At 37.0% G+C, this 17,291-nt stretch overlaps 1 protein-coding gene across 3 annotated transcripts in view; it reads right to left on the minus strand.

The window, feature by feature from the left end:
• The window catches only part of LOC106075283 (solute carrier organic anion transporter family member 2A1-like), a 35,738-nt gene that overhangs the window by 15,127 nt on the left and 3,320 nt on the right, over positions 1-17,291 (minus strand). For all 3 annotated transcript variants that reach the window (XM_056041599.1, XM_056041601.1, XM_056041600.1), the window contains 9 exons: positions 15,977-16,211; positions 11,167-11,358; positions 9,095-9,208; positions 8,541-8,647; positions 6,311-6,431; positions 4,572-4,710; positions 3,542-3,628; positions 2,929-3,181; positions 1,273-1,386 (listed from right to left, as the gene is read on the minus strand). In XM_056041599.1, the coding sequence (XP_055897574.1) occupies positions 1,273-1,386; positions 2,929-3,181; positions 3,542-3,628; positions 4,572-4,710; positions 6,311-6,431; positions 8,541-8,647; positions 9,095-9,208; positions 11,167-11,358; positions 15,977-16,114 (1,265 nt within the window). In that variant the 5' untranslated portion in view covers positions 16,115-16,211. The remainder of the gene's footprint in view (positions 1-1,272; positions 1,387-2,928; positions 3,182-3,541; positions 3,629-4,571; positions 4,711-6,310; positions 6,432-8,540; positions 8,648-9,094; positions 9,209-11,166; positions 11,359-15,976; positions 16,212-17,291) is intronic.

Consider the following 17,291-nt stretch of genomic DNA (forward strand, 5'->3'; position numbering starts at 1 on the left):
GCACATTTATAATGCATTGTTGGCATAACGTAGGGGGACAGGATATTACTGCGTACGGGCCGGATATGGCCCTAGGGCCGAAGTTTGGGCATTACTGGTACAATTTTTTTTTTGTTGGCCTCCTTCAGTCATGGAACGGCTATGGTTCATTTTCTCGTGTGACTGTGAAGCCCTAGTCCCGAAAGGCGATGCTGCCCAAATCTAAACCAGGTCAATGTCGCTTTCGTTTGGGTGGTAGAAGCGCCAGACATTTTTTGTGTTGCACACTTCCGGAGCTTAAGCCAATGCTCTTTCGTTGTCCATAGCTTTATTGGTCATCCTCTCTAGAGCACACTTCCGGAGCTTAAGCCAATGCTCTTTCGTTGTCCATAGCTTTCTTGGTCATACTCTCTAGAACACACTTCCGGAGCTTAAGCCAATGCTCTTTCGTTGTCCATAGCTTTCTTGGTCATACTCTCTAGAGCACACTTCCGGAGCTTAAGCCAATGCTCTTTCGTTGTCCATAGCTTTCTTGGTCATGCTCTCTAGAGCACACTTCCGGAGCTTAAGCCAATGCTGTTTCGCTGTCCATAGCTTTCTTGGTCATCATCTCTAGAGCTATGTCTTCCTAGAAGTCATCGTCAATGTCCACTGCTTTGAAGTCCCGTTTTTATTACATCCAAATATCAGAGGTGGGGACGACCGGTTTTCCTTGAATATGTCGGAAGTTACACATAAAGGATGTTTTCAGGATATGATTGTCCTCCAAACGGTGGACATGACCAAGTTAGTGCAGGCTGAGGATTGTTAAGATACTAGAAAGTGTAACACACTCATTCTATCTGTGTAACTGTCGAGATACATCATAGGCAGCACGAATGACATTAATTTTATTTTCATTTTTACTTTTTGTAGGTAATCTTATGACTCACTGCGGTACACCTGAGAGTGGCTTCACATGCAGAGAGGCGCCCCAAAAAAAAATTAATGTAGATATTTGTAATGTTATTTGTATTCTATTATTATCAAATACTTTCTTTATAAGCCTATATTTCAATGTGATGTTCATGGAACATGGGAGGGGGTGGAGATGGTGCCAATAAAGTTTCTTGCTCCGGGCGCACGCTTTGCTCACTACGCCTCTGATAAAAACATACCAAATAAAAAAAAAGTCTTACCCGTTAAATTCAATAGTAAAATGTTATTAAAAGTAGACATTACTTTATGATTGGATTACTCTAAAATGGATGCAATGGTAACGAGTGTATAGGAAATCTAAATGATAAAACTTACCGTCTGCTACTGGACTGATATACAGAGGCTACACTGCTTTTCCTGGACGATACCACATTGATACTGTACTTTCTAGGCGGCATGTTGACAACCTCTGACTTGATACTCTCCTTTCTAGAGTTCGACACACTTACGTTAGTTTGTCTTAAACTCAACTATGAGTTCTTTTGTCTTAAAGTCAACTTTGAGTTAGTTAGACTTAAAGTCATACATCTCAATATTTAATTTTTTTGTCTAGTGTAGTTGATTAAGATGTGATAAAAATATGCGGGTCGCCATTGGCTTTGCTTGGTCACGTAAACTACAACACTCATGCTTGATTTTGGGAATCGAATACATTGCCATATTAGTCAAGTAATAACGCTAATCAAGATGTTCACTAACAATTTTGAGGGGGAAAAAAAGCACAGGATAGGCCCGAATGGAGGGAAAGCAAAAGGGAGGGGACCCTGGATTGAAAATGATGAACACACCAGAGGTAGGGAGGAAGCTGAAATCGCTGCAGCGTTCGACCATTAGAAATACCTAAATTGTAACTGGGATATGTGTTGTGAACTCCTGACATGGCTCTGACATGGACACATAAAGGTACGTCGTTTGACAATTGGAAGAAACACAAGGGTTTAATGAAGAACAGAAAAATGAATTTAATAAAAGCAAAACATTATTAACAGTAACTGTAAACAGTGCCATCAAATGTTGAACTGTTAAATATACAACAAACTATGAAAACTGCCTTCTTCAGTACTTCTACTATTAGTCCTAAAACTCAGGCCTCGGTTTAACAATAACAATCTCTCATGGGACGTCACTCTACTTTAACGAATGGACTAATGAAATCAAAACAAATAAACATAGACTTCGTTAAATCTTACGACCTAGATTTACTCAAATGTTATTCACAGTATTATATGCAAATACAATCATCCTAATATGTATCAAGGATTGGTCTCTTTAGTCACGTGAGAAGTTGCTAAATAGAAAGAATACCATAATAATGGAGACATTAAATGGCAGAACGAGTTAACATCCATATTTCTGGACATAAATGTTATAGAAGTTGTAGGAAATTATTTCGAGATTGTATGAAAATTCAGAACACTGTATTAAAACTCTGGTTTAAATTTTGTTACTATATTGTTTCTAACCCTGCTTCGCACTATCACTAGTCCATGCCATGTGCTGCGTACGAGCGCTTTTGAACCAGAACTGGAAGACGCTGGGAGAGAGGAAAGAACAATGTATCATGTGATCAGATAAAGTCTGAAATGTTAAGAACTAAGGAGCCGTCTTTCGTGCTGCCTGAAGACAGTAATAGGGACCTGGAGCGAAGTGGGGAAGGCTGTCGTTGGTCCGTATTTAGGTTTGGTGGTGAATGAACTGGTAGAATTAGGAATAAGACTCTTTGAATGTAGAAGCCTATTATGTGTTTGTCCTGGTGAATAAACGCACGTATTTATTTACTGTAGAACTTCGTTGAGTTGCCTGCCTAAGATTTACAATATCTTGTACTTCACGCCTGGAATACTTCAGATACGAAAAAAAGTAATCTACAAAGACATAGAGTCTTGTGTTTTACAGTATTTGTGTGGATGTAAGTGAAAGATTGTGGAACTTGTGATAAAAACAAAAAGAAGAATCAAACTCAAACCTAACCTGTCTGAGACTTCCAGCTCTATTTCTTCTACTTTATCGTCAGCCTCTTTCTCCACTATCTCATCGAGGACTTGACCTCCGACATAACTGACCACGGCTTTGTCCAGCGCTTCTTTCTGCTTTGATTTGGAGATAAGCTTCCTTGGAAACAACAAGAGCGGGAAGGAGGCGATGCCCAGGCCGACACCGAAGACGAGGAACGCCAGCCACCAGGCTGCAACGAATCGTCCGTCTTTCGGGTCAAGCTGTGTCTCTGTAGAGTGAATGCATGGCATGAACACGTACTAGAATCGTTCAAGAGACTTGGGGAGCAATGAGAGTGAGTGGGAAAACGAAGGTGCTAGAGAGCTTAGAAGTCAGTACGTGATTGAGAAAGGGAGGGAGTCAGAGAATGAGTGTGGAAAAAGTGAGAGTCAGAGAATGAGTATGGAGTAACTGATAGATAGTCAGAGAATGAGTGTGGAGTAACTCATAGATAGTCAGAGAATGAGTGCGGAGTAACTAATAGAGAGTCAGAGAATGAGTGCGGAGTAACTGAAAGAGAGTCAGAGAATAAGTGAGGAGTAACTGATAGATAATCAGAGAATGAGTGTGGAGGGAGGGAAAAACTTACTTTTCAAATCGATAGGAATTTCTGTCATGAGGCCATTAATTTCTTTACCAATTGGACTTGCTAGATCTGTGATGACATGCTGTATCCCTGATATAAAGCAGCAAGTAAAATAGAAAAGTTATTTTAAAAAAAATGAAATATACATGAAGTGTAATTGTATCATGCTTTAAAAGCTTTCTCACTGCCTTATTGTTCAATCTCTTATTTGACACAGTTTTGTATTATTTTTTCTTTACTGGGGGTGGGGGAGGAAGTTGGCATCTGGATGAGATTATCGTGCTGGCTTTTGAAAAGAGATTTTTAAAAAAAATGTTGCTTAACTTGAATTCGAACTAGACATTTTAATGGAAGGTCGACACACTAGCCACTGAGCTAGTACAAGTGCTTACGAAAATAGTAGATTTTATAGTTATTTATTATAAGTTTCCAATTTTTTTATGAGACGACCTAGTTCTTGAGACAAGGCCTATCTTATTTAGACATGTCCTGTCTCTGCATAAAACACAGTTAATTAATTAAGACTTATATATAAAATAATTGGTTCATTTTTCAATTGGTTCATGGGTTGTTGGGGACAATGTGTGATGTTTGAACTTGATGTGTGAATGGGATGTGTGAAAAATTACGTGTACAAGGTTTCACCTTATTGGATTAGCTGATCTGAAAGAGCTGATAAAGGCTTTTACTAGCTTTGTAAAACAAATATATGTTGCCAACTAAACAATTCTTTTTTACTGTTTGAAGCAAAACGAAACAATCAACAAAACTCTTAAAATTATATGTAATATTTACATTCGTCAAACTTTTGAATTGTTTGCACCATTGTTTTAAATGAACTTTTTTGTTTGTTGCTGTTGTTATTTATAATTTTTGTTCTATGTCAAGTAAAACTAATTATTCTTATAAAAGATAATGGGAATATTTTCAGAATGTATTCTAATACTTTATTCATATAAATGGGAACATTACTAATACTAAAGTAAAGATGTATAGGCAATTCTACTATTCAAATAGAAAATAACAAACTAACCCAGAAAAATGCCCATTTTGCCTTTGTCCAGAATATTGTCATCCATATAAAGGACGGGCAAGAAGCTGGCATGAAACGTGTCCGAGACTCCTTTGATCGTCTGCATAACCAAAAGTACGACAAACGCCACCTGGTGGGTCTAAGAAAGATTGGATAAATTTCTTTACCAAGACTTAAAAAATTATAAAAAATGCATTTATATGTGAATGGTCCCGTTTTTCCCAAACTAGGCTGCATGGAACCCAAGTTTTAGCTAGGCCTGATAGGCTGATTAGGTTTTCCACCAACTACTGGTATATTAAAGAGTATGCCATCCCTTGAAATAATTTGTCTAAAAAAAAAAAGAAAAAAAAAAGGTGTTTGTCTATATTTGTTGAATGTGTGAAGTGTTCCGGTAAGGAAAATTTTGGGAAACACTGCCATAGTCAATCAGTGTGAACAATAATGTCAAAGGACTTAACCCTAAAGCTATATATTCTATTTGTTATCCCCCTTGCTTCGCATTTTTTTTCCCGAGTTTTATGATGGACTTAGCGTCGCCCGACACAGAAGCCGGCTCAAGGTAGAATATGACTTCTTTCTTGACCTTGACCTGATCGCATCTTCGAAGCAACTTCCTTCTCACTTCCCCCAAGGTCAAGATGCACTTCGGACTTGCATGCTTGGTTAGACATGTTTCTGCTGATCTTGGCAAATCTCCTTTGATTTGGATCTCTGCCAATATTGCCTCATTGCTGGGACATATACAAATCAAATATCTGATACAGGTAGTTAGCTACCTTGTGAAGATATTTCTCAGTCTTCCGAAAAACACACTACCTTGGGCCGTATCAATTCTCTTGCACTGTATAAATCGTACGATCATGATTGCCGTTAACTCTTTTTTTTTTTTAACAATGTTTTTAATGCATACAGCGTCATTGGAACTAATAAGCTGCTAAAATTAGCCATTATTTATACTAAATTGAAACAACTTGGAACTGGTAAACCTAATTTCAATATCAATTTTTTTTTGTGATGTTTTTTGAATGACATACAGTTTGCATGTTAGTGTGATTGTCCGAGTATATAATACTCTGATTATTGTTACTTTTTAGAGCTCGCATTTTGTAACCTGTTAGTAGGGTATCGGGTTTATTGATGTTTAAAGCTTCGAATGTGTTTGCCAAGTCAGTTGACATCATCACCTCGGTTGATAAAACAACAGGGTATATTGTTTTTGGTAAATTCCATTGCCAAGTATTTCGGAAGACCTGCACCCGTCATCAGAAATTTCTCAAGTGGAAACTGATTAAGGAACTACAATGAACTTTGTGTCTCTTTAACGAAGCTCGACCCTAGCAGTGCCAGAGAATAAGACTTTAGTAGTTTCTACAATAATATTAACAATAATACAAAAAAAAATAAACTCGTGGAGACATCTTGAACTGATTCGCTGCGGCGTCATTTGCACTGCGGGCAAAGAAAAGTTCCGGGAGGCCGGATTAGACCCGGTTAATGGCCGGATGTATCCAGCGGGTCGTACTTTGGGAATTACTGGATTAAGAGATGTCTCTAAAAATATAAAATAATAAAACGCCCTCCAACAAGATTGAACTCTGGACCAATGCTTTAACTTTTGACCATTCGGTCCAATGCATTTTTCACAGTGTACTACCCAGGCCCACATGGCCCAATGTGTTCCTTATTGAGTGTTTACCGGGCCACTTGGCCCAATGGGTCATTTATTGTGTACTCACTGGCTCTAGGTTCTCAGTTCTTTGTTTCGTTGTGGAGTTCGTGGCGTTGAAGTCACACATGTATTTGGCATTGTCGCCGAAACTTGTCGTGTTGGTGATGTTCGAGTGTACAGAAGGCGTTCTGAAGATGGAAAGGGTTGGTAATTTTTGTGAACCAGAAGAGAAATGACATAAGCAACCATAAAAAAACGTAGTTTATACTAATATAAAATATTAACAAAGTATTGCATTAACTCGTTCTCTCCGTAATTATTTACCACATTCTGGTGGAATCAACGTTGGTATCGTCAGTTAGGAGAGAAAGAGTTAAAGAAGTGAATTTGCCAGAAGAAAAACGAAGCCAGAAAATATAGATTTTCATACCGTACCGTTTGATCGTCTAAAGAGCTGAGCCGAAGGCTCTTCGAGCTCTAAGTTTGCAAAAAAAAACCTGTTTGGACGCCAAAAGGTAAAAAAAAAACAACCTGTGAGAACACAGTTCTGTTTGAGAGAGACCCAAGTCAATGCCTATGTAAAGCATTGCTTTTTCCGATGCCTTTGGCCCCCGACGCATGCTTGGCTGCACATGGCCGAAGTCCTAGGACACCGGGAGCCTCCGCCATTTTCTTTTGTTATACCAAGCTGACCGTGGGGGACACGCCATTTATGTAACGGTCCCTTGAGGGACAGCGCATGGATGTGTTACAGGTTTGTGGGGACTTTTTTACAACCCCGCCCGTGCAAGAGGTGGACTCTCGTCTACCCGTGGGCATCCCCACGGGAGTTATGTTTCGCCATTCATTTAGCCTAGCTACCCCCTCAAGTAGCCGTTTCCACCCAGGTGCCACGATGAGGCAGAACAGCGTACCCGGGTAGATTTTCACACATGGCAGACAAAAATGTAAACAGCAACCTTTTGGTGTATCTGGTATATACAAACTAAAGGATATATTGATATGCTCTGTTGATTATTAAAGGCTGTGTAGCAGGCAGTAAACATTAAGTTTCCTTTTCAACCCTTGCAATCTTATATGGCAGATGAGTTTGGGCTTATCGTTTTTTTTTTTACCACCGGTTAGCGAGCAGGGCGTTATGTGGACAAACATAACGCCAAACCGCCTTTACTTCCCCCAGATTAAGTCAGGTACCCACTTAGAGTTGGGTGGACTCAGGGGGGGGGGGGGCGCCCTAAGAATTCCGAAAATTGACATTCAAGTTTTCGAGCTTCGAACCCCGGTTTGGAAGCCAAGCGCAAAACCACTTCGCCAACGCGCTACAGTGAAATTGTTTAGTTTACCGTAAAAATCAGCAAAAAAATATATAGTCAACTATTAAGGAAGTAAATGATAAATATGTACTCTTTAAGGATTATTAGATGTAACAAACACTCATACACACTTAACCCCCCCCCCCACACACACACACACACAAGTGCATATTCAGTCGAATGAGGTTATTATATTTAAAAAAGGGAATTGTTGATGAATTGTGTAATTTAGAAATGGCACACGATACATTGGGTGCACATTCAGAATTGCAGAACTAAAGTTCTTACAAACTACAAACTATTTTTAGTATTTAGGCGGCGTATTGTGATCTTTTATATAGCGTCCTTGATATTGTTTAGAACAAAACATTTCCCGTAAAAATCCCCAAAAAGAAAAAAAGTAAAATAATTTGTAAATACTTAGATCTTGCCTTTTTAAAAAAATATTCCTAATGAAGACTGTGATTTTTAATTTCGGGATCTTTAGGGAGCCTCAAAGTCCAGCCTGCTCTAATGGGTACCTGACATTAACTGGGAAAGGTAAAGACAGTTGGTTGCTGTGCTGGCCACATGACACCCTCGTTAACCGAGTGTCACAGAAACAGATGACCTGTATGTCAATAAACCACTTGGTCTGAAAGGGGGAACTTTACTTTTTCTTTGCTTTTAAATAGATACATTGACGATTTACTTTTTTTAAAGAAATCGAAAGATAAATTTTTATTTCGCATCGGCGAGTCTTGGAGACAAGAAGCTGATAAAAAAGCCAACAACTAAAGATCTGAATTCTTGAAAGCCTCTAATATAGATGCAAAAATCAGATAACATTTGTATACTTTAAAAAAAATTTTCGGGCCACAGAAACAGAGTGACCTTTACATCATCTGCCCCCATAGATCGCAAGGTCTGAAAAGGGGGGGGGGAACACTTTTCTTTTAAAATACTTAGTTCTTACAATAATTACAAAGCTTGTTGCGAACTTACAGCACTGGAAGCTCGTAGGGAAGAGCGAATTGCAGGAATGCTGGTGTGCTGAGAAGAAACGCTTGGAATATTCCTGACAGGCCGATGACTATTGGGATGTGTGCTTTCTGAAATATAGAACAATAATCGTTTGGATAGGAAACTATAAGAATTGGGGTATTTATTATTAAACATTAGCTTTTTAAAATAGGTCACACATTCAAGAGTAAATATAAAAAAATATATATGTATTTGCTTTACATTTCAATTAAAATTAATAAACCTTGAAATAAAAATATTAGCTTTTTTAACAATTAATTACTATAACATGGAATATGCTTGCACTACAAAAACTATAGCTATAAAATAATAGAAACATAAAAAGTAATTCAAAAAAATTGCAAAAGAAAAAGAAGTTTTTAATATGTATAATTTTATCAATTAGTTTGGATCCGTTTAGTAGTTTTATGTATGATTAACCTAGACATATAAATCTGTGTGATAGAAATATTTTTAAGGCCCCTAAATGATAACATAAGCACTGAATTGTACAAGATTATACATCATTGATTTACCTTTGCGAAGTGACCTCCGAAAAGTATAGTGGACAAATAGCCCGCTCTGGTGACAACGTCCAGAAGTCCAGCTTTGGAGTTGTCTATGTTAAATTGTTTCTCAATCGACGTAAGCTTAAAAAATATAACATAATAATGTACTAGATGAATTAAAAAAAAAAAACTAGCAAAATATTTTTAAAACGTATAAATATTGTAAAAATTATTTTCCTTTTTGTAAATCATACAAAATTAGTTACTAGTTATTAGTCATTTAATTTTTTTTTATTGATTCGTGTTTTGTTTGAAACAATGAATAATTGTGCAAAGTTTCAACTTGATCCGAGAATGGGAAGTGGGAGAAATAACGTGTACAAGATTTGTACAAGACAGAAAAAAAAGAGTTGATATAAGCTTTATTAAAAAGTTAATTAGCCCCTTCTGACCTTTGCAATCTATTGAGAATACAATGTAAAGATCATTTGTTTCTGTAGCTTGATTTTAACGAAGACGTCATGTGAACAGAACAACCACCATCCTCTTTTACTCTTTCCCCCAAGTATTATCAGGTACCTGTAAAGGCTGGGTGGACTCAGGGGCGCTCTAAAAATCATGACATTCGAAATCTCTGTCTTATCGGTATTCAAACCAGTCACCTCTCTGTTCTGAAGCTGATCGCTTGACAACTCTGCCACCACAGCCACTAAATGATTCTAGAGCTAAAGCTGATTCTAATGCTATTTTGGCGAGATTGTCTTATCCAATAGCTATATTTGCAAAAGGAAAGTCCGTAACATGTAAACCAGAGAAAAAGTATATTTCGTTTCTCTTATAAATGCTAGACATTTCATTAAATACAGCAACCCAATACGACAGTGCCTGGCTATAAAGAATGAGCAAGTTTGCGAACCCACTTTTAACGCAAAATTCAAATTTTGGAAACCACTACGATATACTAATTTTTTTCTTATCCTTGTAATTGCAAATTACTTACACAAGGGACCAACACAGATACAGAAATGTATATCCATATATATATATTGTAACTGTATTAGTGGAGCAATAAAGTTAAATTTGTTTGTGACCAAAAGACACACGTAACACACTTAATTTCACATGCTTGCATAGCAGTCAACTGTGTCAATGGACAAAGAACAGTACTAGTGCATGCAAATATGACCCATGTTATGGTCATGTGATCGAAAGCCTTGAGGTGGACCACAGATAGAGTGTGTAATCAGTTCAGTACAGGACAGCGAGAGCCAGGACTGTTGGTCGGCCCTGAAGTCAGTCTGGGGTTGGATTGAGTCCTCAAGTGAAGCAGTACGAGTCCAAGATGAGATAGAGAGACAGTAGAGTTTAGGTTTAGTACCGTGATGTACTGTGTAATCAGTTTATTTATTTATTTTTTTTTGCCAATTGTGTCGTATAGGCTATTTTTAAGTACTCATTTAAAGTACCAGATTATTTAGGAACTCTTGTTGTCAAGTTCTTGAGTTAGATGCGTTGTATTAAGCAGTGTTTGGGTGTGAAAGAGAATCATAACAATATAATGTAAATATGCAAACGGTAGCCAATTACCTTCCATATCGCTAGAAAAAATAATTTAACATCAGCCCTTTATGACATTCAGTCTATCGACTGTACTGCGTTTCTCTTATATAATTTGTTGGATATACTACTGATGACTTCCAGATGAATTTTTTCACTATAATGACACACTATAAATAAATTGAGCGAATCAGTCCACACCAAGAAAACTGATATGATGTATTAATGAACAACTGACTCCCTATCTAACCGTTTACCCCATCATACAATTCGATCTAAAATTAGATCTATGAAATTTTGTCAACACTCCGGAAAAGGAAAAGAAAATCTCGGGTTTTCTAGGTATCGACTCTGGGTTATTTTACAGTATAATGGCCCATCTATTGCTTTTATTTTTTAGTTGCTCGTTGATACAAAAGAACAAATTATGTTGTTGTTGATATCAAACGACGCGCCTTATTACGTGACAAGTGGATACATGTTTACGTTAACACATGAGGAGGTTACATTCAATAAGAGATCCACTAGACTTTGAAGATTACCTGCACATGAATGATACTTCTAATCATCTCAGAGAATAAAGCAGATAATCCAACAAAGGTCGCAAATACATAGAGGTTGGCGAAACATGTCCCGAAAGCGTTGGTACGAAATTTCCAGATTCCACAAGAAAGGTCGACCTTTTCTTCTTCGAGTTCGTTATTTACATCTTTTTCCTGTTCCGAATTTGAAATCTGAAAAAGCATAAATTAATACTTTAAATAAACTGAAATACACTAAAAAAAAGTTTCTATATTCATGAATAGGATCATTAAAATTAAAGAGGGCCTTTTTTTTTCAAACCTAATCTAAAATTAATTTCAAATAAATTTTGTAATAATCTCAAAAAAATCTCAAAATCAAAGAACTTCACAAAACAAAGCAAAAAAGGAATTATGGTTAATACTGAAGACGAGCAGTACACAGCGCCCACTCCCTTGGATTTGTTGATTGGTTCATAGGCCTTATATTATTTATGTAGCCCGCTTTTTATTTTAATAAAAATGATATCATTTTAACAACCAATCTAACAAAGTAATTGTATTTGACTAAAACGGTGGTATAAGCTGAATTAGTTCTCTCTATAGGTCAACGCCTGAGGCTTAATGAACACTAACATAATATAGAAACAATAGATACCTTTACAATCTTCCATACACTTTTCGCTAGCACAGTGGTTACCGTGTTGGCTTGAGAAGCCTGAGAAGGCATTAGCCCATGGGTTTTATATTTAAGTCGTTCAGTTTTTTTATAAATACATTTAAAAAGACGATCTTACCACAGATATAAATTTTCCCAACTCAGCAGAATAAGAAATAATGGGCGCTAAGCTGATTCTTCCAGAAGAAAACCTAAATATCTTGAATTGCTGCTACCCCCAGTAAATGAACCTAATCTAGAATGTATGCAAATCAACAACCATGAGGAATGTCTGGTTATAGGGTATATAAACAGTCACTCTCCGAGTTGGGGCTAGCCAGATCTCAATGCCATGGGAGAAGAAATAGAAAAATGGCAAGCAGAAAACAACCTAATCTTTCTAAATACGCCTGATGATAAACCAACCTTCTTCTCAAGGGCTTGGTTAGCATACTCTACTCCATATCTAGCTTTTGCAACCAACAATATCCCCAAAAAATGCAAGAGTGATGTAGCTGACCAACTAGCCACTAGTGACCACATGCCCATGCAACACATCTGTATCAATACCACCTACAAAACACAAAGCTCCACTATCCCCAGATGGGATGCGTGGTCGAGAGGCTAAGTACTTGAACTTGGCCGGACTTGGCTACCTAGAAGGGGGCTCGAGGTTCGACACCCGACTCGGGCAGAGTAGTGTTTATTTACTGAGCGCCTAAAGCAGCACGGAAAACCAACTCCTAGATACCCCCTACCCCCCCCCCCACTGGTCCACAAATGAGATTGGACCAAAAGCGCTCTGAGCATGCGCATGAACACAAACATAAAATAGATATAATAGATAGAAGAATAGATAAAATAGAATATTAACTACAAAATTAAAAAAAAAACAAAAAAAAACAACAATGCATCAATAAACTATAAAGCAAACCAGGTGAACAAATCATACTCTCCTTTTGTCAAAGGAATTCAATTTCAGCAAAGGAGTCTATTCCTGTAGGAGCAAGGAAAGATTACATCCCCAACTAGTCTGATTACTTATAACAACTCCACAATGTCACCGTAGAAAATAACTCTAGTTAAAAAAACAATATAAAACTAAAAGAAGCTAATGCAGTTTTTAGGAAAAACTCCCTCTCTGCTATGAGGAAAAGTTGGCATATTACGCACTATTAAATGTAGATAGAGATGACCACAATCTCTGGCGCATTACGAAATGCCTAATCCAAGAGAAACAGATTAACTCATATATGCCTAATCCAAGAGAAATGCCTAATCCAATCATATATTTATAGAAATTGACAACCAACCCCTGAAAGGCCGATAAGCAGCAAATGACTTCATAAACTATTTTTAAAGTGTAGGTCAAAATACAAATCAAAGAAAGCAGAATTAAAAATGTCAATGCAGAAATCCAGGATAAAAATCAAGTTAACAAATCATCATACTCCTGAAGGCAATAAAAAAATCAACAACTAAAGGTCTTTAAAGTTAACTGGAAATCGGGTAGAATCCCAAATATCTAGAATAGAGCAATAATGATCCCTATCTAGTTGAAAGGAGAAGAATAATAAAGACATTGAATAAATATACATTATAAGTGAATAAAACTCGTTTTAAAAATGGTAATTATATTATAAATACTACCGCCCAATGAGTTATGATACTTGTGCATACAGTTATGAAAAGAGTGGTAAATAACTAAAGCTGGCTTTAGGAAAGGTAGACCTACAGAGGACCAAATCACCTTCATCACACAGGAGATTGAAGATGAACTTCAAGGAAAGAAGCCAGCAATGATTGTCTGAGTTGACTTGTAAAAAAAGCATTTGACAAAGTCTGGGAACAAGGCCTTTTGCTCAAGTTAATAGACCATCACATATCCCACAGAATGTACAACTGGATAAAAAATATTTTAACAACAAGCGAAAAGCTTTATTTTGCATGCAAGGGAAGTCACACCGTTGGTATGACGTTTTCTCAGGAGGAGTTCTGTTTCCAACACTGTTCTTAATATACATTAATGATCTAAACCAGAGGTGGGCAACCTTTTTCCATCGAGGGCCGCATTAAAAAGAAATTGGTAATGGGGTGAAGGGCCGCATACATGTATAATATGTAAGTACAAATCAGATAAATTACTGTGTATAATATCTTTTAATTCATATTTATACTGTTTTATACATGTACATTTCATTTTTTTTACACTGCCATTATAAAAACTAGTTTTAAGAAAAAAGTTTGAAAATTTTGATATGTATTTTTTGTAACATCACAACATTTCACCACAATTGTACAGTTGTACTTAATGTGAAGTATTTAGCTGTTTACACTCGTGCTCAAAGATCTTGAACTATAGAACTAGCTTACTAGTTGTTATCCTCGTGACTGCTGTCAAACTACAGTCAGTCAGCATTGACCTTTTGTTACACTTGTTTATTTTCAGACAAGAAAAAATACTTGTTCACAGAGGTATGTGGGCCCGAATAATGTGAAGTTTAGCAGCAAAGTTTTTTTTAAAGTGTGGAAATAAAGCTTCTGGAACCCATAAAACTCCTGCGGCAGAACTGAGTGTAACTTCTCTTTACGGTCGTAATTTGCTAAGAGGTATGTCCTCTGGATCTACCTCAGCTTTCGTTCGGACGGCAATGTGTTCAATCTTCGACATCTATTATCCCTTACACAAACAAAAGATATGGTGAAGACTGCGTTTCTCTATGCCGATGATTGCACCCTGCTAGATCACAGTGAACATGATCTCCAGAACGCTGTTAACGAATTTGCATACGCTGCTGCCTCTATAAACTTCGGGAAAACAGAAGTTATGTTCCAGAAGTCACCCAATAAAACCTACTCAGCCCAAAAGATCACCGTAAACGGACAGCCCCCTAACGTGGTAGACCTCTTCACATATCTAGGTAGTATAGTGTCAAATGACGCCTCACTTTTAAGGGAAGTTTATAACCGTCTGGCCCGGGCCAGTGGTGCTTTTGGACGCCTTCAGGCGAGAGTTTGGTGGAATAAATCGCTCCGCCTGCCTACTAAAATCAATGTCTACCAAGCGGTGGTTCTCTCAGCCCTTCTATATGGATCTGAGACATGTCTATCTATAATCTATATATATAATTCTCATCATGGATCCACAGTTTGGATACCAAGGAATAAAAGAAAGATCACTCTTTATTTCTGCAAGTTGGACTAGAGTTACCCACCCGTCACTAAATAGCAGGGCCGGACTTAAGCATTGTGACCAAGAAGTCATGAAAAGATCACTCTTTTTTTTTTTTTATTTCTAACCCACGTACCTTTAGCAGCAAAAAAAAAAGAGGGGGGGGAGGGAGAGCAAGTAATCTACTCTGTATTCACAGTCTCTAAATAGCAGGGCCGGACTAAACTGTTGCGGGGCCCTATGCGAAACGGATTTCACTTGGCCAAGTTTCGGTAGGAATACGGATAATAAATGAAAATTAAGAGCTTGTTAAAAAATAAATTCATCTTTGCATTTTATTCATTCTTTACTACGTACAGAATTACTTTACGAGCCTTGCGTGTAGCGAAGTCATACAGTATATCATAAAAATTATGTTTCCTACATAGATCACACTCAATAGCAAGAATTACCAAATGTTTCAATCTATCTACGAGAATTGTTGAACTTAAGTAATTCTTCATTAGTTTGAGGCGCGAGAAGTTTCTTTCACCAGATTCCAATTATACGTGATAATGCCGTTTTTTTTTATCGCGCGTAGGATTGTCATTTTCCATATTAAATGACACCCCAAAATGACAATTTTTGTTTATATATTTCAGGAGATTTGTATGACTTTTCTAAATATTTTAATAATTTCAAAATATTTCCAGGACTTTTTCGTATATTTTGCAATTTCAGGAATTATACAATGGTTTAATTCAATAATTTATACATCTAGAATTAGCGCGGGTCCTATGAAAGCGCGGGACCCATTGCGGTCGCTTAAGTGCTGAGCCCACTGCGGTCACCTAGGACCGGCCCTGCAAAATAGCGGCGTATGTTACGCCGCCGGTCGACTAGTTGCAAATAAATATCATTAAAATAAAGTTAATAAAGACTTCGAGTCAATGCTTTCTGCTTGACAATCAGTTTTTTTTTAAAAGGGGGGGGGGGGGGAAGGAATTGACATATTAACTTACCTTATCTGTCAACTGTGTTCCGGAGTTCTGCCCTTCATTTGCATGACTTTTCAATTCTGGCTCATCTTCATTGTTCTCGGGTACTCTTTCTTGTTTATGAACTTCATTAATCACATTATCGTTCTCCTTTTGGCTCATGTCTGAACTCTCAAATTGAGTCGAAACCACCCTCTGTATTAGCTCGATATGTCTAGCTTGCTATCCTTCTAGCTTATGGGACAATGTTAGCCATCACCTTTAAATGTACAACGTTTAACAAGATAAAGATAAACAAGGTTACAAAGACAGTTTGTGTGAAAACACAAACTAAAAATCGGCCCCTGAAGTGGCCCGCCCAGGCAGGTAAAAAGACAGGTTTCAATATTTTCAGAAAGAACATCAGAATGAAATTCTATCAAAGACAAATGAATTGAGAAAGAAGGTTGACAGATCTTGTGTGGTGCCCTTACGGTCAAGCAGACCAAAGGATAGGTGAAAGTGAATGTGAAGTTACATGTGAACCTGGGCTAACTGATGTCTTATAATGAATATCTAATTGATGTAATTGTTTTGTAAAGGGTCTTTCTCTTATTCTTTAAAAAAAAAAATATTTCCGTAAAAAAAAAATAAAAAAATTCTTAAATGGAAACTCCGAAGGTTTTTCAAATTTGAGTTATTGACATATTCAAATTCTGCGTAAAAAGATTTCTTATTTTATGTAGTACAGACGTTACTTCAAAAAAGAAGATGATTACGTCCTACGGGTCATGCATTCAGTCATGAATATTAACCAATGACTTAAATTCTGCCAAGTCACTGATTTTTCTGGCTAGCTCAGGCAACCCATTCCATGCTCTAATAGCACTAGGGAAGAAGGAGTATTTGTACAAATTTGTCCTAGCATATGGGACGAGGAATGTGCCTTTATCTTTGTGTCTTTCTGAGTATTTTATTAAATTTTGTTTTTGTATTTGAAGATTATGGTTCAGTGTTTTATGTATAATTGCTACTTTACTTGTAAGTCTTCTATCCTGAAGGCTTTCTAAATTTAGTGATTTTACTAAAGGTTTTACTCTAGTCAAGTGTGAATATTTTGTTTGTTATGAATCTCACTGCTCTATTTTGTGTCTGTTCCAGTTTGTTATTGATTTCTTGAGTTAACCATTTTATATTTAAATGCTTAGAAACATTTATATTTAATAAATTAGTCAGTAAATTCTTGACATCTCAAAAAAAAAAAAAAGGGATTCTTTGCGATTTTGTTTTAAGCTATTTCATACGTCACTTCCCTCAACAATACTGAAAGAGAAACTTGATTTAACCAATCGTATCGCTT

This window comes from Biomphalaria glabrata, chromosome 9 (assembly GCF_947242115.1).
Source record: "Biomphalaria glabrata chromosome 9, xgBioGlab47.1, whole genome shotgun sequence".
In the NCBI taxonomy this organism is placed as follows: domain Eukaryota; kingdom Metazoa; phylum Mollusca; class Gastropoda; family Planorbidae; genus Biomphalaria; species Biomphalaria glabrata.